Raw genomic sequence first — 22166 nt, 5'->3', positions numbered from 1 at the left:
CTTTTTCTTTTCTTCTACAATAAAATTTTTGTGTGTTTGGATAGAAGAAATTGCAAAAATGTGAGGGATTTAGGGATTGAAGGGATTGAGCCCCTTCATTGGCTGACCTTTCAAATAACCCTTTATGATAGCACAACATTCTCTTTATTAGGCTGAATGGGTATAGGTTTTGTTGGGATGAAATCTTGATGGGTTTTATTGTTAGGACCGATTATAGTAAGAATTGGTGGTTTTTTGTTTGATTTCGAAAATGGTTTAGAATTTTTGGCTATATTTTGTTTTTCATTGGGTAACTGATTATGGGTTTGGTTCAAATTTTGTGATTTCTTTACTATTTTGATGGAATTTGGATGATTGGTTTTCGGATAGAAGGTTGATTTTTGTTGAGTCCTAATTTCCTTGGTCGATGTGTTGAATTTTTTTGGGAATTTCTCTGTTTAAGCCGAATGGATTTGGGAGAAGCTTTCTCCGGTTATTGTTGGTTCTTCAATACCAACGTACAGTGGTACCGGTTGGCGAGTCGTCTAGGCCACATCTCCATGCATTCAAGGCCTTCATGTTAACCCCTGCAAATGCGGATGGAGTGCTGCTCCGTAGCATTACTCAAGCTGTAGAAACAGAGCAAGAGTAATGCTACGGAGCAGCACTCCATCAGCATTCCATCCACATTTGCATGGGTTAACCCAACCTGGGTTAACTACCTTTTTATTTAAAAAAGGTAACAAGATTCGGGACAACTTGTTTGTAAGTGCAGCAATTCCCTTGCGTGAAAGTTTGAAATGGTTGTGAACTGATGAGTCCAAATTTTATCAGAGAGATTGAGAGAGAGAGGGTTGCTCTGTTTTTGCTCTTGCGGGGTCTAGAGCTTTGCGTGAAAGTTTGAAATGGTGTGAACTGATGAGTCCGATGGGACTGACTGAGGACTGGCAAATTGCCAGCTAGCTAACATGACCTGTTTATGATCCATATATTCTAAGAATAGTAAGATACTTGTACTACTTGTTTATTTGTTAGGTACTATTTTGCCCACCCTTTGACACTCGACATCGCCATCGCCATCGTCATCGCCATCATTGAATGTTCTGTCTTTGTTTCGTGTTGATGAATCTATAACCAGCAAGTAACACGTGGCCACTGCACTGCCTAATGGAGCTTAACGGTAATTTCCGGAGGGAAAAGTTTTCTTGGAGGATTTAATAGTTGTCCAAATCTCACTGGCTGATTTTCAGGTATTGTAAGAAATTATTTTTTGGCAGAAAAATGACCTCCACAATTTTGAGGGATGTAACTTGCACGCAACTACTAGAAAGATCAATTCAATTACAAATTGCCTACCAAGGAAGCGAAGTTCCCTTTCTTCGTACTAAATTTTCATACGACCTTTGCACGGGTTGATGTAATTTGTTAGTGATTTCGCCTTGTTATGTAATAATCCACTAGCATTGTGGCATATCGGCATAGTCGTTAAAAATATGTTATTTTTCAACTTATGTGACATGTTCAATTCATTTTTAGATTAATTTAATTAAAAAAAAAAAAAAAAAACTAATGTTGCATTGAACATGTCACAAAAACTAAAAATGCTGAATAGCATTTCTCTAGCTGTTATTTGATTTCTCTGACCATGTCCACATGCAGAAGTTAGGAAATTTTGTACGATTGCAGAAACTGTTGCCGCCCAAAGAAAAAAACAGAAAAAACCAAGCAAACTAGAATTTGAATCTACGCCCAAATCCGTCTTGTTTGACATACTGTTTGCAGTAGAGCTGGATCTATATCTCTCTTGGCTAAAAGCAATTTCAATTCTCATTTAACGTGGGTGTGGCATTTCAACAGTCTGAACACTCCACAAGCCTACCTCACCTATGGCCTTTTCAAGGCTTTTTACCATAATTTTATTCTCTTTTTGGACCCTTAAGAAGTTGTCTTATGAACAATACTTCTTCATACACAAATTTTCTCCAAACTAGGTTGAGATTAGATTTTGTTTGGCTCCAATCTGGAATCATTAACGGCTTAACACTAAATTTATCAAAGTGACGACGGCATAAGATTTTTCACCCTTTTTTTTTTTTTGGCTTCTCCAGTGAGAGAAAGAGATCATATACAGCGCCAAACTTTTCTTTCTAGCAGGAACATGGAACACATTGCAGCACCCAATCAGCCCACCCCTATTGACTGCTTGAACCTTTATTTGTCCCTCTTTGGGAGAAAAATATTTATTCTGTGTTCTAATTGATGCATAAAATCTATATCAGATGCTCTATCTCATACATATCTTTCCCCTATCAGTCCAAAATACAAAGGAAATCTCATACACCCAGTCAATTGCATACTCAAAGATAATGCTGGGTCATGAGCATAAATCTTAAGCCCACTCATTTAAACAGCAGTAGTAAATTGAAGAGACCTCCTTGGTCCAGAATCCAAAAACGTCTATCTGCCAAAAGTGTACACGATTCAAACACATATTTCACTTGCACCAAGAACAGGTCCTTCACAATATAAATCATTTCTTCGGGTAAGTTCGATGGTCAGGTCCAACGTCACGCGAGCCGGTGTTTATATACGGCCCTCGGAAAGTTGCCTGCGGTGGCAGTGGCTTTGATGAGTCAATAACAGGCTGTCTTGATGATCTGAATAATAGAAACCATGTTATTATAACTGACTCAATAGAATACAACTCTCCACAGTACATACCTTAAAAATGACAATTTACTTACGCCATGTAAAAGGGAAATGCCAAGCCTGCAGATACAAAAACAACTAAGCCAGTGACAACAATGGCATTGCGTGATCTCGACATTGAGATTACTATAGCAAATTAAAAGTATGACCTGAAAAAAATGACCAAGAAAACATCTGTTACAACTAATGCATCCACAGATAAGAAAGCTGGGTCTTCAATTAGACTACATAGCATGCCAGAAAATATATAACAGTAAAATAGTATTTCTCAAGACGAGTAATGCTATTTAGTAAACTTTTATACAATTACCACACAATTGGGATAACGTGGCAGTGAAAATCAGCCTTAAATCAACAAGAGCTTGTAAAAAAGAAAAATCAATTGCTTATTTTCACTATCATATTATTCCAGCTGTGTGGCAGTAGTATAGCAGTCTACTAAATAGTATTTCTCAAGACATATACAACAGCAATCCATTACTGACTTTTCTCTGACATCCAATCCCTACCCCTGCTTATGAAGATTCTAACTTCTGAGAAATAATGCATGCATAAATCTTTAGCTTTCAAAAATTAATCATAACCAAGATAACTAGGAAAAGAAAGAAGAGAAAACACTAAAATTTATAGGGCTAGAAATTGAAATGAGCTCGGGTGATGGTCTTGCTGATAGTCTGCACCAATGGCCAATATATGTGTCAGCATTATGTTGCTTGTTGCAGGATTTTTTTTCCAAAAAGTTAGTTGCTAATTATAGTGTTCTAATACATTATACACGCATTAATTACAGAGAACTGTAAGGGATATAATAGTAGGAGCTCCTCCAAGTGTAATGGACATATTTGGTTAGTGGGACAAAGTCCTTTAGTGAGTAAAGCCCAAAGAGTTAGGGTTGAGTTTAGGGGCAAACTCTATATAAGATTCGTAAGAGAATTGTATAAGGATGAAAGGATTATTCAGTAAAAGGTTTCATGGAGATTAGCTGTTCTCAAATCAGCCTTGGAGATTCTTGGGCTTCTCGAAGTGCTATTCCCTATTATCATCCCATCTTTCATATTCAATCCATCTATCCATTCCATTATCCATTCAAATATCTCAAATTATTAGAAAATATGTTATAAGTGGTATCAGAGACAGACGATTCTACAAAAACATTTCGCAAATTCAACAATGGCGGAGGGCTCCAGAATCAATTATTGAAGATGAAGAAACAATTGGCAGCACTCACGGCAAGCATCAATACTTTGCTGAAAGATAAAGGCTGCAGATCAAATAATCAAGAAAAGCATATAGCATGCATGGAATTTCCAAGATTACAGGTAAAAATCCTTCTACCTGGATCTTTTTGGCAAATTAGTTCTTCGAACATCACAAAACTCCAATTTGGGATCGAATTCCCATTGCTGTATTTCACATGAAAGGAGAAGCTCTCAGTTGATTTCACGAGATTGAAGGTCTTGGATTGTATAACACGTGGAAAAAAATTGTTGAAGCATTACAGTTCAGGTTTCAAGAAGATGAAGTAGGGACACAAGAAGCAAATCAGAGGGCTTTTGACAATCTGAATGAAATATTGAGCGAAGGGGTGGGACAAGATCTTGAACAAGAAGACGCAGACGACATGCTAATCCAGAAAATCCCTACACTCCATTAGAGGGTGTCGACGATCAAACGACAGAAAGCTTTGACGATATCAGCCAGAACATGGCCAACAACGATGAGGCTTTAGATTAGTTTTCCGGGTGCCAGTCCGTGGATTGTAAGAAGCTACAGTTGATTCCTGAGAAGGTGGAGATCAAACAAGAAATCAAGAAAGAAGAATTGGGGAGCAAGATTTGGTGAAAAAAATTTCGAATTTTGAGAGGCTTTCTTGCAATGAAGTCCAGTTGTTTGATAAAACTCCGCAAAGAAAGTTAGATGATGGCGTCTTCTTTCTTTGGTGCGTCAGATGGTGTTTTGATCCAGGCAAGAAGCATTTCTTGGGCAGTTGAGAAGAAGGGAGGAAGAAGATACGGCTAGGGTTGGCTTGCAAAAAAAAGAAAGGCACGAACACTTTTGAGGAAGTGAAAATTGGTCTTTCAATAAAGCGGCTATGGCGGCTGAGAAGAAGAGAGGGAGAAGAAGGCCTTGTGCGCTTGGGGAGAAGGATTGATAGGAGGGACACATGGCGCAAGGAGTGTGGTGGAAAGAAGTGGCTGGACACTTGGCACGTTCAGGAATTAGTCTATGGGCTGGAGGAAAGGATTCTCCTGGTTGCGAGTTGGGCTTTTAAATCAGCCTGGAGATTCTTGGGCTTCTCCAAGTGCTCATTCCTTATTATCATCACATCTTTCATATTCAATTCACCTATCCATTCCATTATCCATTCAAATATCTCAAATTACATATAGGAACTAGAAAATGTGTTACAAGAACCTCTCTAATCTAGGAAAACATTGAACATGATCAAGATCGAGACCAGAAGACTAAGATACAGTAACATAATGAAAATCAGCAAAGAATCTAATTCAAACTATATGAGCTAAAACAACCATAGACAAATTCTCGCTGCAACAATTACGACTTAAAAACAAAAACTCCAAAAAACGAAAGCTCTAAGAACAAAAATCTTCGAATGAAAAGCAGTGAGGATATTTTTAGTTGAGAAAGGTAAATTATTTAATCAACTAACCCTAATTTTAAACACGCCATACGTTCTTCAATTTGGAAATGAAAAGGAAAAATTTTAAAGAGTTGAACGAATCTGATAAATCCTAACGTGAAACAACATTGCACTAAGCATATCGAATCTCGAATGAGTTACCTCGTGTGAATTATACGAGCTCTGAAAATTGAGTCACTTCGATTGGTTGAGATGCTCGACGAGTTGAGGTTCTGCTAGTTTTGAGTCGGATTGGCCAGACTCGGAAAGTATAACAATCAACAATATTATATGACCCCCTCAAACTAGGATTGAGATTCCCTAGAATTTTCCTTAAATTTGAGATTCTCAAGTTCATAAATCTCAGCCGTCAATCTCATCTAAGCGTCTAAAATAAATTATGTTTCAGAATTTAATGAGAAAGTTAATAAGTGACAAAAATTTAATAAGGTAGCTTCTTCATTAAATTCTAAAACAAGACTTATTTTAGACGCTTAGATGAGATTGAAGGCTGAGATTTATAAACTTGAGAATCTCAAATTTAAAAGGAATTCTACGAGCTCTCAATCCTTTAAACTACAACCCCATTGACAATGTCCCTCAAACTTTCAATTGTAATAATATCCTCTTTAAACTACCAAAACATTGTCAATGTTCCTCCTAAGGCTAGCAAAAAGATAAAAATGTCCCTATGTATTTCTCATTAAGACAAAAATACCCCATAAATTCAATAAATAAATAAATAAATTTTTTAATTTTTTAATTTTTTTTTTAAAAACGATAAATTTTAATTTAAAAAGAACGATTTTTTTTTTTTTAAAAGAAATGTTTTTTAAACGAATTTTTTTTTTAAACTAATATTTATCTTTTTGAGCGAAAGTTTTTTCTAGACGTTTTAATATTTTTTGTTTTTATTTTACTAAGCGTAGTTTTGTGGAAAACATTGACAATTTGTAGTTTGAGAGAAAATTGCCACAATTAAAAGTTTGGGGGATATTGTCAATTAGGTAGTAGTTTGAGGAGGTACATGAACTTTCCCCTAAAGAAAATAACAAAATTGGGCAATTGGATCGCACGTGCTAGAGGTATAAGTATAAGTATAACCCCACCTTTTTCTTTTTCTTTTTTTCATTTTTTTTTTTTTTTTGGGTCTTACCTGGATACTTTTTTTTTTTTTTTTTTTTCAACGCAAAGAAATATTTTTGTTTACTTTCTCAAAATAAAAATTTATTTTTAAATTAACTAGAAGTGATTTTAATGTACTATTTCTATTTTCAAATAAAAATAAAATAAGAACAAAAGTAGGAAAGTAGTATAAAGCAAGTAGATTTATTTACTATGAGAGAGTATATGAGGATAAATAATATTATAAAATAATGAATAAATTTATATTAATGGATAGATTTTAGTCTCATTTATATTGTAAATTATATATTTTTATTCATAATTCATTGTATTAATTTATAAAATTTATAGACCACTAAATAAACTATTCCCCACTCGGATGAGAAGCTTTAAATCACACAATAGTTATTCCCGCTAAAATAACTATTTCAGAGGAATAAATGTCAATTAAATGGCCAAATAGTTGTTTGAAACTATTTCATTACCTTTCGATTTTGCCTACTAAAACATTACTCAATTAAAAAGTAGCTTGCAAAGAAAGGTAATCAAAAGCTAATACACACATGGTTAAGAACGTCTTTTGTACAGGTCAGAACTTACCAGACAATGAATTTGCTACCTTAAGACTATTTTAGTCACAGCCGTAGTTCACCAAGGCTTCGGTTGCTGGCTCCTATAGTCCCGCATGTCATCAGGTCACCAACTTCATTGTACTTCTAACATTGGACTAGCATCAACCCCATACACAGTTTTAAGACTTTGCAAAGACTTATGTGAATCCCATTTTAACTAAAAATTATTGTGGTTTAAAAGATCTAGCTACAAGAGAACTCCCCTCATTCGAAGGCCTTAACATTATACTCTTACACAATGTCAAGACATTTTAATTTGAGTGATGCAATATACTCAACTCTCATTCTACTAAGTTGATGGATCAGCCTTTAAAAAAAAATAATAATGACCGATGGGTACTGCAACATTAGGTCAGTGGGATGAGAGCTGAGTATTTAGAATTACTTTTAATCCAACCTATAAATCGACAAGTAATACTAAAGTTTTTATGTCACTCTTGTGTCCCTTCAAAAATAATGTGACTTTTAAAAATCATCATTAAGCTTATAATTGATTATTGTTGAATTTTGATCAAATAATAATTTTAAAAGCCACCTTATTTTTAGAGAAATTCAAGATAAACTTCTAAAATTACTTTAAATCGCCCCCTCTAAGATTTGGTCATAAAGTCATAGTTCATTTAATCTCATACTCAACATGGTGACGGCTCTAATATCAAATTATAAAAACTTTAAATAAAATTTATCCTTAAATTGGCTTGCAAAAAAAAAAGTGCTCAAAAGAGAGAGCGCATGTATATATATATTAAAGCTAGTCCCACGTTTACAGCAATAGCAGGTGGATCAAGCACATAAATGTAATCCAAGGCAGAATTGAGACATCAAACAAAACAATCGATACCAAAAACACCCTTTTTGTTTTGACATGTCCGTACAAAAGGATGGAGAGAAATTCGAACTAGAGACCTTCACTTTATGAAGTATGGTCCTTAGTTGATTGAACTACCCTTTAGAGATAGTACCAAATACACCCCTAAAACATTAGTTAAGTACACGATTCCTTTAAGAATAAGAATGAACTTTCTTGTAAATATAAGAAGTTGAAGTAGAATAACCATTTTTATTCTTTTATTTGGTGACAATACACACGCTCTCACGGGAATTGGACCAAAATTTCTAAAATATCCCAGATATAAAAGAAAAAAAATAAAAAAAATAAAAATTATATGGGTCGCCATCCAAGGAATGGTGTACAATCAAACAAAAAAAAAAGCTATTTCATTTCATGAATCTATTCCACATACCAAACATCCTCTACGAATCCTATCTTATCCGTATGTAGCATGTGCCATAGATATTATATCAGCAATGAAATGATCCCAAAATCATAAATCTAAACTAAAAAAATTCTCTAACAAATTTCTGAAAAAAGTAACCCAATTTTGTGATCTCCAACAAGAGAAAGACCAGAAGCACAATGAGCAGAAAAACAAAAGAAGCACCATCGAAACTAAATCCACAACATCAAAGAAGCACACCAGAGGTAAACTAACATATATCTATCATCTCTGCAGCAGCACAGATGACAAGTATAAAATTCCCCAAACAGGAGAATTAACAAATACAACAGACACAAATTCAACTAAATCATTCAATTCACTTGTACTTGTAGAGATTTACGAGCAAATTTGTTTGGAATGATGGATCACTTGGCAAGCTGGGCCTGGTTCTCCTGCTGCTGCTGATAGTTCAGCGGCCTCCTGAAGAGCATGATGTGTGGCTCGGGGCGATGAATCGCATAGTGGACCCACCCACGGCTCTGCTGGACCCCGATCGCACGCCATTCGTTCTGAATCAAAATCACCTCTTAAAACTAATTAGAAATCCAATCCATGTATACCAACACGCAAATCATAGGTTTACTAAATATCAAAGAAAATGAAAAAAAAAAAAAAAAAAAAAAAATCAGAAACCCTAATTTTGCATACTTCAGAGAGGAGCCGATTCTTGGGAAGCTGTTTCGCCACTTCAGGAGGAAGCACCACATGGCTAAAAAGACAAAATCAGAGACAAAATTTCACCATATTTACAACAACGAAAGGGGGAAAAGAAAAATCTGTGAAGAAAAAATGGTTACAGCCTTACCGGTACTCGTAGGTGTCGTCGAAGTACTTGTCGGAGTACTGGATCTGACCCATTTCTCTCTCTATCTCCGTTATCCTTCACAACTCGATTTGTCACAAAAGACGCCAATTCGATGATAGGGAAATTGAATTATTTCACGCAAAAAACAGTATTTGATAAGTTCACCGAGAAAGGCACAATAGGGGGAACTTTTTTTTCTGTGGGGGCAGAAAGTAAATTAGCTTCCTAAAAAAGAATATGTTTGACGGAGAATTCTGTGCCTTTTGAATTTCAAAATTTTGAATTTCCCCGCTTTTCAAGTTTTTGGATGATGGGTCGTCTCGTCTAGAATCTGGATACCGTTTTTAAAGGGAATGGTTGCGCAACGGCTATAAAATCAAAATATATTTGAATTTTTTTTTGTAGTGATTAAATATAGAGATTCTGCCTCTTTTGCACCGACAAAAGAGGTTTCAGCAATATTTCATGGCATATGAAAGGGCATGTGACCTACCACTAAATATGGCCATTGTTGGTCACTGAGGTTCTAGGTTACTAGCTATGGTCACTACCAATAGCCAAATTTAATTTCAAATTTTTTAAAATTAAATTAAATCTGAATCGTTGAAAAAATTACACCTAAGCGAAATCAACCCGGTATAAGAATTAGTGCCATGACCCTAATTTAAGAGCATCATCAAATGATTAAAATTGGTAAAATTATGAGATTCCAATCCATAAACAAGTATAGCAACACTGGTATTGACAATTGAGGACATACTTCCAGGTTCACATAAAATTTTATATTTCAAAATTTGGAAAAGTTTGTTCCAAAAACCTGATCTAATTTTCTACAGTAGATCTCTCTTCTCTCTCTCTCTCTCTCTCTCTCTCTCATATCTGTGCTACAAAAAGAATATATCAACTCGTAGGATGGGTATAATAATGTCTACTTTCTGTACACCAAAATGACAAACATTCTATACATTTTGAAGGAAAAGACTCTGCAAAATAGTGCCTTCTCCATTTCACAAAATTTTCCAGCTATTTCAACACCTCAACAACTCAACATGCAGGCACTAACTTCTGCAGCACTGATGTTCCTTGGAAAATCACCATATGGTAATGTCTCTTGAACTCGTTAAGCTGCAACATAAAAAGGCGCACACATCAATCTTAAAAGTTCTTTGTGCTCCCAAACAGAATATGTGAACAAAAACACGTACCTCGTCTAGGGTTAATTTTTTAAAACCAAATTTATTTGTCCATATTGATTCGGCTTCATCAGCTGCTGGTAGCACAAGGTTTCTCACATTCAAAGAGTTAAGGAGCCTCTCAATGCAAGAAAACAAAGACTGGAAGTAACCCTACAATAACAACATCATCAACTTAGAATAGGTACCACCATTCCAAAAGTAAAAATCCCAGTAGAGTAAAATTACCTGTCCTTGATAATCAGTGTCTGTTGCTACTAGAGGAAGCTCTGCCACTTCCTTCCCAAATATTCGAAACATTCCAGCTGACACGACTGATTCACTGCATTAGAAGGAACAATTATAAGAATAATATATCTATTCTACAACATTGGTAAAACACAGGGAGACATTAGTCTTACTTGACTGTTAGTACTGCACAATAAACCCCACCAAAGTCTTGGCCCCGGATATTCCTTCTGCAAAGCCATTTAAAATAAAATTCAACTAGATGCTAAATAATTATAACACAAGGAAAGCAAGCAGGGTGTGATTGAGAAAGAGAATTGCTCACCCGTAAAGCATTGATGGAATAAAGTCACGGCCTGAAGCGGAATCAACTATAGGATCAAACCGTTCCTAAAGCACAAAAATAAATAGGAAACCAAACAAGTAATTTAATTAATGACATCTCCTTTAAGATAAATATCAGACAAGTAAAAGCACACAAGGCAAAACCAATGCATCAATGCTATGTGAGAATATGTATGCATATGTTGTACCAAGCAAATAAATAATGTAACAAGTTATCTCATTGTCAAAACTAACTCCATATCATTTGACCTTCCAGATGCTTACTATAAAGAAAAATCAAAGAAAAAATTCACATGTAATGGAAAATCACAAGTATAACAATGGATAATCACTCCACTCACATGGAAAATGGCAACAGCCTTTGAAAGCAACTGTCTAGTTTCAATAGAAGAGGCCAATTTCCAATTAAGAACCCTCCATCTTATATCAACTTTAGCCTCACTATCAGACCCTTTTTCTTCATGCTTCTTTCTTACAACATTCAGAAGTGAGTCTGGAAGCTTCTGTTCTCCACGAACTACCAAATTTTCCAAAGCAGAATGAATTCTGTTGCAATCTGTGCCACAAAACCACTTCCCTTTGGGCAATTCCTGGTGAATAAATCTTGTCAGCATTTGCAGATCAAATAAACAGCAAAGAAACTCTGGTTGCAATAGAACTGTAAAATATAACCAAAATAATTATCACCTTAAGGTCTTCCATATTGTGATCCTTCAAACAGCCAACATGATATTCCTTTTCACACTGAGGGAACAGTGCACGTAATTAGGTACGTAATAAACAAACTAGAAATGTAAAGCATTTCAAAAATAAGATTTGACAACATGATCTGAATATAAACTACCTGGTCACAGAAAATAACCGTGCGAGGACCAAAACTTTTGCTGAAATCATGGCCTCTGCAAGCATCAAGAGCAACAACAATTAAAAAAACGTTATGTTGACCGTGTAAATTTAAAATTAGTACGACAAAAAATAAACACCAACGAACACCATATATAAAAGGTCAAAAAAATAGTCTTGATACACAGCAGCAAGCAAATAAAGCCCCAGTTAATCACGGACAGGACCTTAAGGTTCAATTACAGACGAGATAACATACGATCATCAGGTATAGATACAATTTGGTCTTTTAGATGCAGAGCTACTTTTGTTTTTTAATTTATACACAAAACATTATGGCTAGAAGAAAATAATGAGTAATCTAAGATATAGTAACTTTTGATGGCAAGAATAGTTACTAGAGAACCTGCACAATGCACATCCACCAAAGTCAACCTCTGGAGTTTTAAAAATACGAATGCATCGCTTGGTTATCTGTTCTATAGGATCAACTCCAGCAACCCTTCCAGCTGCTACAGCATTAGCATTACGCTCCACAGATTTTTCTTGTTGGAACACATTCTGGCAATATCTACAGTACCAAGTACCACTGGGAATGCTTGGTAAAGGAACACACTCTGCAATTGGCCAAAATAACTAACATCATGAATGGAAATCAAGCAGATTGAACGAATCTGTATGACAAAATTAACCCAGCTAGTCTCCACTGAACAGCAATTCATTATAAGAATAAGAAAGATTGCCATTCACAAGAACAGTCACAATAAAACCATGATTTATTGAGAAGCTCGAATCTCGGTTGGCTAGTTGGAAAAGGATGTACTTGTCTAAGAGTGGGAGAGTGTTACTCTCATCAAGAGTACTCTCGCAAATCTGCCTACGTATTTTATGTCTCTCTTCCCTCTTCCGGCGAGTGTTGCCAAACATATTGAGAAGATCCAACATGATTTCTTGTGAGGTGGGCTAGGTTAAGAGTTCAAATACCACCTGGTGGCTTGGTCTAAGGTTTGTTCTCTAATCTCTGAGGGAGGGTTGGGTATAAGGAATTTGTTGGTATTTAATCACGCTCTCTTACACGTGGTTGTGGCGATATGGGCATGAGAGAAAGGCTTGGTGAAGAGTGGCGGTAGATTCTAAATATGGAAGTTTATGGGGAGGGTAATGCTCTCTTGTTCCTGCTAGAGCCTTTAGGGTGGGGTTGTGGAAGAATATCAAGAAAGGGTGGGATTACTTTTTTAGCTTTACTAGATTTGAAGTGGAGGATGCCACCAAGATCAGCTTTTGGCATGACCAGTGGTGCGAGGAAGTGGCTCTAAAAGTAGCTTTTCCAGTTTTATTTGGTTTCGCTTGCGCTAAGGACACCTCTATACTGCTAATTTGAAGTTTATGGGCTGTTCCAACCAGTGAAATGTGAGTTTTACTAGAGCGTCGCAGGATTGGGAGGTGAAGGTCTTTGCTTCTTTTTACTAGGTATTGCATTCATTTAGAGTAAGAAGAGGACATGATCAATTGTTGTCGGCTTCTTCCAAAAAAAAAGGTTTGTTCAAGGTCAAATCCTAATTCTGCTCATTGGTTCCTCCTTAAGGGAGTCATTTCTCCTAGAAGAGCATTTGGCGGACACAGGCTCCTTCGAGGGCGGCAATCTTTATATGGTCGGCAGCTCTAGACAAGATTCTCACCTTAGATAATCTCAAAAGGCAGCACACCATCGTGATGAACATATGTTGTATGTGCAAGAGGAATGGGTAGTCAGTAGATCATATTCTTCTCCATTGTGATGTAGCTTCTGCAATTTGGAGTTCCTTTTTTCGTTGTTTTGGGATGTCTTGGGTTATGCCTAAAAGTATTGATCTGCTTAATTGTTGGTGGTCTTTTGACAGGCCTAGGAGTGTTGCCTTTTGGAAAATGGTGCCTACATGCCTTTTCTAGTGTGTATGGAAAGAAATGAATGATAGGTACTTTGAGGACAAAGAGGACATTGGGGAAAATTTTATCTTTGTTCTATGATATTTTGTATCTGCGGTGTATGTGTCTCCTTTGTTGATTAGTTTTAATGATTTCCTTGTTCATTTTGCCCTTGCTAGTTAAGTGGTTCATTTTGTATACTTCCAGTGTACTTAAGAATGCCTTACACTTTTAATGAGATTGGTTTATTACTTATCAATAAATAAATAAATAATAAAACGATGGGCATGGAACCGGAACCCCTTTTTTCTCATTTTGATAGTTGCTATAATTAAAATCCAAATAGTTTCACCAAATTTATTTTGTTAAAAAAAAAGGGAGAACAAAGAGATCAAAATATATTTATTTGCAATTAAAAACAAAATATAACACATAAAGGCAATTAATTTGGATGTATGTATAGACAACAGGAACAAGGAAACAAGGGAAAAAATAAATAGATAACAATGCATAAGGAAGTAAATTAATAGTGTCCTAACATGCTTCGAATTTTAAATCTTTTCCCAGCGCGTCCCAAATATCGAAGAGTTGGAAGTTATGAACCTATCCCAGTTGTTTATCACATCTTAGTATGAGATCATACACCAAATGTGAAATGTTTCTCTTGCTTTCTTAGATACAATATGTAGTTAATACATGAAAACCACAAGGTAGTATAAACCAAATGGGATTGGAGCTGTGTCTCTCCAACTATTTTCCAGACTCAATGACCTTAGAAACTGAATAAGAAATAAAAGAAAAACATTATTATGTAAAACTATGTCTTAATTTACAAAAACTGCCTTTGATTGCTGAATGGTGCACCTAGCGATGGCAAAGCATCACAAAATAATATCTAGCCATACTAGGTCAGGCACTTAATTCATAAGGCTAGAGCTCCTGAGTTTAGGCATCAATAGCAACAGTTCTCGACATCTAAGTTTATCTTTCCAATCTAGCAATCCCTTGACATTCAAAAAAAAAATACAACAGCCAATCTGCTTTTTTCATTGCAATATCTCTTACAATGTAACCTTTATCTTCTTCTTTTTTAGTTCAATAAGCAACCTCTCTTCTTACAATTTTCCATGAAATAACCGAGTTTCAGAAAATAATCGCTAAAAATGTCTGAGTAATTGGACCTTCACGACCAGAAAAAATAAATAAATAAATAAGGTTTCAAGAACAGGACTTATTCAAGAAAAACAAAAACATACCTGTGTGAAAAGCCCGTGGACATCCATCACAGCACAAAAGATCCCCTCCATCTTGACAGATGGAACAGAGGTCATCATTTTCATTGGTAGACAATTTACGGCCTTTGGACAAGGATATAGATAACTCATGGAGAGACACTCCATTAGATGTGTAAATGTGTAGGTAACTGCAAAAAGAGACAACCCCAATTTAAATGAAGAGAGAAACAAAAGAGGAAAGCTAATACAACTTATTTCTTGTCAAGTTCAAAAAATCCTCCAGAGACTTTGGGTGGACCTGGCCCACAGAGGTCTTGCTAACTAAATTGTGCCATTTGGAAAAAGAGTAAGCAACTGATTTTGGACATCAATTGCAGGACAACTGTGAAGCCAACACCACATAATTTGACCCCAACCAGCAAAATGTTTTGAAACACTTACGGTTTGCGACGTGATGCCCAACCAGCATGAGCTTCAAACTGTGAGGGGCTAACCTGCTCGGTAAATGTAAATGAAATCAATAGCTAGCTACATATTGAAACAGAACATCAATTCCAGCAGAAGCAAACGTACCTCAGAGTCGCAGCAAGTACAAAAGATTCCAAATCCCTTTTTGTAACCGACTAACAATTTCTGCCCACAACAAATCACTACTCAGAACAGATGAATCCAATTAATTAAACAAAACAATTGGTTTAGTAATCTTTATTGCTATAACCTGTCCGCGAGAATAATATGCTACTTCGGTCCCATCTGGCAGCACATCTTCTTCAAAAACTAACTTATGCAAGCGTAGATCTCTATCAAAAGAATGTGGGAGGAAAGTTGTAAGTTAGAGGAGTGATCAGAATAATTATGAAACGGCAAAAGACTCGATATGACATTGAAAAGAATAATATATTATTAGAAAAACACTTACTTTCTTGTCAGTCTTCCCTGACTCTTAGTTTGAGATGAGCTACACTTCAAAACACTGTCAGATGACTTTGGAACCAAGACTGACTTTGGAACAAAGACTGACTTTGGAACCAAGACTCGCTTTGGTGATCTGAAATAATCCAAATAAAACCAAAATTTTAATATCCTTGAGTTTGTAAAAAAGTTGGGGAAATAAAATCTGTGTTTTTTACCATAAATAAAGGATATTATATAAAAGAATACCAAAAAATAAAGTAACAGTAGGTGTACAAAAAATTCCACCTAAATTTTACAATCTGAAATTCAAAGGGCAAGAAAACCTGGAAATGAAAAAGTATTAGAGCTGCCTAGAACAGTCATCCAATCATACAAAGATTATAAAGACATAAGACTTTTAGGGTGTTCTGATCGAGCTCAATACCATTGAAAATATTGAGTATTTCTTTCATGCCAAATGACCCGCACAGGAAAAAGTGGAGCCACACCCCACGCTCTAATCATTTTATTTTGCAGAAAAAAGAGAATTGCCTAATTTACATGTCACCCCTACACATTCAGGTATTTAGATCTTTGCTATGTTTTCCATGATAGTCAGTGTACTTGTGAACTCACTGCAAACACCAACTTTTTGCATGAAGCAAACATATGCATGTAAAATGAGAAATAAATAAATAAATTTCATTTTTGTTCCACTCATGACAGCACGTACAACTGTAAATTAATATAATAAAAACCTGTCACAGAATTATAGAAAAGATCCCAACAATCTTCATGCCCCATAACTACTACTACGACAATGGCATTATGTATCAAAGGCAAGTGCCATAATTCCATGTTGAAAAAGAGGGTGAAAAATCACCAACATGGACATAACCGCTTTGCCATATAATTTATTTACACCTTCCTCGTTTAATCAAGCAAAGTGCATTCAAGTCTGTTTTGAGTCAATACTATAATCAAATGCTGAGTTGTTGAACCATAATGAAGGTAAAGTTCAAAAAACTAGACTCTCACTAGGACTTGCAAGAGCACAACAAAGCCTTACCAAAAAGCTACCTAGTAGTCCCATGCTTGGCTTCGAAGCACTGCCCAACATAATAAAGGCTAATTGTGTTTCTCTCGTGTACTCCCCACCTACTAGGGTTCATCTTCTTCTTTTTCAATGGTTGTTAACGAAAAGTGATACTACAGGAAAGTACATAATTAGCCTAGTAATTTGAGAAGGATGCAATTGATGCACCTTGCATCAGTATTATTAACTGTGGCAAAGCCCAAATCATGCAAATTTAACAAAGCCTTAGACATACCGCAATCGATTTGAACTTAATGCCTATCTAATCACCACTCTACACCTAAACCATTGTGACAAGGCCAAGGGCAGAACCTATACTCGTAATTTCAAAATGCAGCCTCAACTCCATAATGGGCCTAAGAATAATGTCTGAACTCAATCTTTCCTATGTATATGTATCTGCTAATTGGTAAACCAGTAGGCTTCATTTTATAAATTTTTCTGCCAATGGTATAATAAATGTAACTAGCAAATGGTATGTTAATTCAATGTGATAAAATGTTGCACACTATGATCACAACAAACTCTACAGTTCAAGATAACTAACAGGTTTAGGCCATGTTACAAACAAAATCTACCTACCAATGCCAGAAAGGTAACTCAGGTGACATAAAACATATAACCACAACAGCAGGAAATAAACTCTAACAATACGTACCCATAGCGAGCTTCAGCAGTTTGAGCAGGGCTAGCTTGAGACTCTTTCAACTCCACGCATGACTTACATAGCAACATTGAAGTCCCATTGTCAGCTTCAGGACGACGTGCTGTAATGCAAACAGCCAAAATGTCACATTTCCTTTGCAAATATATATATATATGAGGATAAATATTATAACATATAAAAATTATGTAGAAGAAACCTCTGCAATTCAGACAGATGGTAGACTTCCTTAGAGTGGAACAACCAATGGCATTTCGGACAAACTCTTCCTGTGACTCCAACGTAGCCTTTACACACGCATTCATGACATCACGGAGAGTGCTCCCATTCTCCAGGTAAACATACTCGGGTGGACGTTTATTTGCACTGCCCGCATGCAGCTCAAACAAGGAAGGTGTAACAATCTACATTCAACATAAAAATAAACACAGATACAATGATTCATAGAGCAACAATCATGGGTCATCAAAAAATAAAAAATAAAAATGATCTAATACCCACTTCAACTCCTTTGCATTTGCCGCAAAAGCACAATATCCCAGAACCTTTAATCACACCTTGCAGCCCGGTGTCTCCGGGGACTCTAGCCTAAAATGCAAAAGACACATAATGAATTCACCTCGCATTGCCATTGACAGTTTATCAACTAACAAGCAATATCAAAAGTAATACCTTGACACCCCGGACGTACTTCACTGGCATTCCCTCGAGAATGCCCGTATCAAGCAAATCTTTCAACTTGTGCGGAAACTTCTTATAATTCGACATTTTCACTGTCTCGAATGGCATAGTAACAACCGATGGCCTACGCACTGTGGAATCAATATCAGCATCTACCTTCGTATTACTCTCTTCAACCGCACATTTTTCCTCCACCCTCGGCTTCAACACTGACACCTTCTTATTACTCTCTTCTTCCTCCACCCTTGTCTTCAACGCCGACCGTGTAAACCGCCTCTGAGGCCTCTCCACCACTCTATCTCCGGCCTTACCATCGTCACTGATCGAATTCCCTTCATTCCTCTCATCTTTGGCCAAATTCTCATTTGTTTTATCAATTCCAGGCTTGCTCTTCTTCTCTTGAGCCTCATTCCGCTCGCTTTCGTTGGTTAACACGACTGCAGCCGAATCCTCCTTCGATTCCTCTTCTTCCTTCGATGAATTCACGGCCGTTACCACCACTCCGCTCCTCAATTCCTCGTCGGAAACTGGCAACGACGCGTCTTCCTTGGACACCCTCTCGCAGACCGATTCGGATTCACCGACCACGCTCTTCGGCTCGTCGTCGCTGACGAGGTCCACCACGTCGCTCTTGGCCTCCTCTTCGCTCATCGCATCCTCCGAATCCTTGGCCTTCTTCTTCTCCGTAACGGCATCGTTGTTGGCCTCCTTCGCATCTGAGCGCTTGAATCTCTTCCTGGAATAGGTCGCAAAGACCTCATTCCGTGTCTTCTTGGACCGTGTCCGACCCAGAGGCCCGCAGATCTCGGATTGTGCCTTCAGGGCGAAGGCGAACTCGCGCTTGTGGCCCGTCCGCACCCGAGACAGCAACACGAACTCCTCAGAATCCGTACCGTTCGCCATGGACCAGCGCGGATCGATTCAAACCCAGGCAATTGCTGGTTCGCTGAGCTTGAAATCCCAATTCAATAGCGTTAAGAAGCGAAAAACAACGACCGAATTCTGGTGTGGAAAAGCTTCAATTAGAGAGCTAACATCGAGGTATTGTGGATTTGCTTGAGAGAGTGGAAACCTATTAGGGTTCCCGAGAAAGAAAAACGAAAAACTTGGTCGAGAGGGAATAGAAAAAGACGGTACAGGTCAGTTTTCCTTGACAAAGAAGACTCGGGAGTCGGGAGAGAGCCCAATACCCTGTTCGATACCACCTTCTTTCTTTTTTTTCTTTTTTTCTTTTTTTCTTTTTTTTTTTTTTAATTTTAACAATTATAAAATAATTAAAATACAAAAACCCTTTGAAACTAACAATTAAAATTACTTTTACAACGCATTAAAACACTTTTACTAAAAATAAAAAATAATAATAATAATAATAATAAACAGCTTAAAAACCCTCGGCAAACGGAACGCTGCAATTACCATAGCCCTGAGGGATTAGAGCCTATTTAGAGGCCCTATGGCTATAAATATATTAGTTTATTGCCTTCGCAATCCTCGCTTATTCTTCCTGAATTAATAAGTTTAGGGAAAATCATAAATGGCATTCTTGGCTTCAGGTTGGTTAACATGGCAGACTCTTTATTAGGCCATAATGGTAAAAATATAGTTATTATAAGCCACTTTATCTCGCTGATGCTTCAAAATGAAGTATTTCCATTAAGAGTTAAGTACATTTATTGTAATAAAACCATCACGCTTTCCGTAAATGACTTGCTACGTAATTGTTGTAAAATGTAGGGGTGTAAATCCAGCCACTAACCGGTAACCGGGTAACTAGCCAACCCCTTTTAAAAGCGGTTGGAAATAACCGGTAATCGGCTACCTCTCCGATTACCCCTTTTTTGCATTTATATAGACCATAAATCCAGCCACTAATCGGTAACCAGCTAACTAGCCAACCGCTTTTAAAAGCGGTTGGAAATAACTGGTAATTGGCCACCTATCCGATTACCCCTTTTTTGCATTTATATAGACCCGGTTATAACCGGTAGCCGGGTATATATATATATTATTTTAAAAAATATATATATAAAATGACATCATTTATATATATATATATATATATATATATATATATATATATATATATATATATATATTTTGAATAACCATAACAAAGCTTAGCTTATTGGGCAAAAAAGTTATAATTGTTTTTTAAAAAAGGGCTAAATTAAGCCCATAAAATAGGCTTAATACACAAAATAGGCCAAAAATACTCAATTATTTAAAAGATTTGGTTACCGATCTGGATAACCAGCTACCATCGATAATTGGCCATTATTATATAATCGGTAACCGATTACAAGTTTCGATTTTTAAAATTGACCAACCGGCTACCCCGGTTCTAGTTAGCGGTTTTAGCCAATAATCGCTAACTGGAACCGGGTTTACACCCCTAGTAAAATGCACAATCACTAAACGCCCGAGTAGATGAGGACTATATTAGTTAATTAATTGGATTTAGAGGCGCAAAAAATTATATAAAATAACTTCGAATACACATCAAACATAAATTTCTTACCAATTGTGTTGTAGGTGTTGGGAATAATCTCACATACACCGGCCCATCATAATATTATGGGCTTCAATGCCAAATAGTGGCCCACAAAGAGTTGCCAATTCATGGTCCAGATTCCAAGGCCCCCAGGATAGTTATATTCCAAGAGGGCACGAAGAATACTTACTCCCGATAATAAAGTTATCTCGGGAAAACATGATAGGTAACGGCCATATTGGGTATCGAGATTGGACATATCATGGGACCAAGATTTGTCCACCACATACCAGTCCCGGGACAAACATCTATTGGAAAAAGAGCCAAACAAAAATGGCCACTTTAATACGAAAGGTACAACGGATCCTTATCCCTTAAACCTAGGTAGGATGCAATTGGGTCTCAACCCCTGAATATCCGAGATAAGTCTTATCCCATAAAATCCGGATTAGATATCCGTTATAAGCTAAAATTAGAGTAAGAATCTCAATCCGGGTCCAACTATAACTCCTTGAAGAATTGGGCCAATTGTCTAACTTTAAGCTGAATTGGAGTTAAACTCCGGGTCCAAATCAAACTCTCAGCACACTCACCTCACGTTAATATAAAAGACATAGTTGAGGTCTAACGATATATTCTCATATTATAAATAGCCATATACCCCAGGTATAAACCTCAGATTGAACTATTGTGCATTACGCATATACTTTTCTCATATACTGATTTGGGCATTGGAGTGAGATTCCGCCAATATTCGTGTCGAGTTCTCTTAAATGTTAATGTTTTGCAGGGATTAAGGGAACTTGAAGAAAGAAATCAGAGAATGTGAAGATCAAACTTACCTCGAAGAACGTGTTATTCACACAAGCCAAAAACTATTCTAACTAACAATAGGAATCTCACCTCCCCCATTTCTCTCTTCTTGTGCAGACATGTAAAAAAAAAAACAATTCCTATAACCCAGCATCTTAAAAAAGTGATTGTATCCCTTAGCATATAAGAAACACATTTATTTTTTTAATAATTATCACATGTTTTTTTAATAGCATTAATAAGAGAGCATATGATTCTCACATGCTTAAATGACGTATGCCACTTTTTAAAAGCAGAGTTGTAAGAATTCCTATAACCAAATTTATATTTTACAAATAATCTAACTAAAGAATTTATTAAAATTTCAAAAATGGTCAAAGGTTTTCATTAAAAAAAAAAAAAAAACTCAAGTAAGTGTTTGAAAATTTATCCTTTCACCATTAATCAAACCAATTTAAAAATTGTACCAAACAAACACTTGTTAAATATAAAAAGCTAAAGCCAGTCACTTTGCATATACAAACCTGTTACTTTCGTAACTAATGTGTCGTGTTGAATTAAAACACACGTTTAATTTGCTTGACATCGAACTTCAAGGCTTGTCGAG

The 22166-nt window shown here is 36.4% G+C and overlaps 3 protein-coding genes across 6 annotated transcripts; all 3 read right to left on the bottom strand.

Moving 5' to 3' along the window:
* Positions 1-2212: 2212 nt before the first annotated feature.
* LOC148584056 (uncharacterized) lies at positions 2213-4793 on the bottom strand. 4 transcript variants are annotated; one of them, XM_088519177.1, is made up of 4 exons: positions 4024-4793; positions 3917-3935; positions 2724-2837; positions 2213-2636 (listed from the first exon to the last, which is right to left on the bottom strand). In XM_088519177.1, the coding sequence occupies exons 3-4, from the start codon at positions 2804-2806 to the stop codon at positions 2510-2512; spliced, it is 210 nt and encodes a 69-aa protein (XP_088375303.1). In that variant the 5' UTR covers positions 2807-2837; positions 3917-3935; positions 4024-4793; the 3' UTR covers positions 2213-2509. The 4 variants fall into 4 exon arrangements, with proteins under 4 accessions (XP_088375303.1, XP_088375300.1, XP_088375302.1 ...); XM_088519174.1 differs by lacking the exon at positions 3917-3935 and having other exon boundaries at positions 4024-4792; XM_088519176.1 differs by lacking the exon at positions 4024-4793 and having other exon boundaries at positions 3917-4007.
* Positions 4794-8550: 3757 nt separating this feature from the next.
* On the bottom strand, positions 8551-9476 carry LOC132164149 (cyclin-dependent kinases regulatory subunit 1). The gene is made up of 3 exons (XM_059574581.2): positions 9172-9476; positions 9015-9075; positions 8551-8875 (listed from the first exon to the last, which is right to left on the bottom strand). The coding sequence occupies exons 1-3, from the start codon at positions 9222-9224 to the stop codon at positions 8732-8734; spliced, it is 258 nt and encodes an 85-aa protein (XP_059430564.1). The 5' UTR covers positions 9225-9476; the 3' UTR covers positions 8551-8731.
* A 462-nt stretch (positions 9477-9938) lies between these two features.
* Positions 9939-19445, bottom strand: LOC132164188 (Acyl-CoA N-acyltransferase with RING/FYVE/PHD-type zinc finger domain-containing protein). The gene is made up of 18 exons (XM_059574626.2): positions 18247-19445; positions 18076-18162; positions 17774-17978; positions 17569-17677; positions 15840-15968; positions 15639-15720; positions 15494-15553; positions 15362-15414; positions 14942-15108; positions 12187-12397; positions 11782-11836; positions 11625-11681; positions 11279-11527; positions 10918-10982; positions 10766-10822; positions 10593-10686; positions 10377-10517; positions 9939-10296 (listed from the first exon to the last, which is right to left on the bottom strand). The coding sequence occupies exons 1-18, from the start codon at positions 19156-19158 to the stop codon at positions 10216-10218; spliced, it is 2814 nt and encodes a 937-aa protein (XP_059430609.2). The 5' UTR covers positions 19159-19445; the 3' UTR covers positions 9939-10215.
* Between the last annotated feature and the right edge of the window lie 2721 nt (positions 19446-22166).

This window comes from Corylus avellana, chromosome 8 (genome assembly GCF_965113065.1).
Source record: "Corylus avellana chromosome 8, dhCorAvel1.hap1.2, whole genome shotgun sequence".
Classification (NCBI taxonomy): Eukaryota; Viridiplantae; Streptophyta; class Magnoliopsida; order Fagales; family Betulaceae; genus Corylus; species Corylus avellana.
The sequence above is the reverse complement of the archived record's forward strand: the minus strand, read 5'-3'. Positions and strand labels throughout refer to the sequence as shown.

Bases quoted from the DNA above. Each gene is read 5' to 3' on its own strand.
- LOC148584056 (XM_088519177.1), bottom strand. From the start codon at position 2,806: ATGTCGAGATCACGCAATGCCATTGTTGTCACTGGCTTAGTTGTTTTT. The intron at 2,637-2,723 runs GTAAGTAAATTG...TCTATTATTCAG, and splicing joins GCATTTCCCTTTTACATGGC to ATCATCAAGACAGCCTGTTA.
- LOC132164149 (XM_059574581.2), bottom strand. From the start codon at position 9,224: ATGGGTCAGATCCAGTACTCCGACAAGTACTTCGACGACACCTACGAG. The intron at 9,076-9,171 runs GTAAGGCTGTAA...TTGTCTTTTTAG, and splicing joins GACGACACCTACGAGTACCG to CCATGTGGTGCTTCCTCCTG. The intron at 8,876-9,014 runs GTATGCAAAATT...ATTTTGATTCAG, and splicing joins AGAATCGGCTCCTCTCTGAA to AACGAATGGCGTGCGATCGG.
- LOC132164188 (XM_059574626.2), bottom strand. From the start codon at position 19,158: ATGGCGAACGGTACGGATTCTGAGGAGTTCGTGTTGCTGTCTCGGGTG. The intron at 10,823-10,917 runs GTGAGCAATTCT...ATGGCTTTGCAG, and splicing joins ATTCCATCAATGCTTTACGG to AAGGAATATCCGGGGCCAAG. The intron at 10,297-10,376 runs GTACGTGTTTTT...TTTATGTTGCAG, and splicing joins AAAAATTAACCCTAGACGAG to CTTAACGAGTTCAAGAGACA.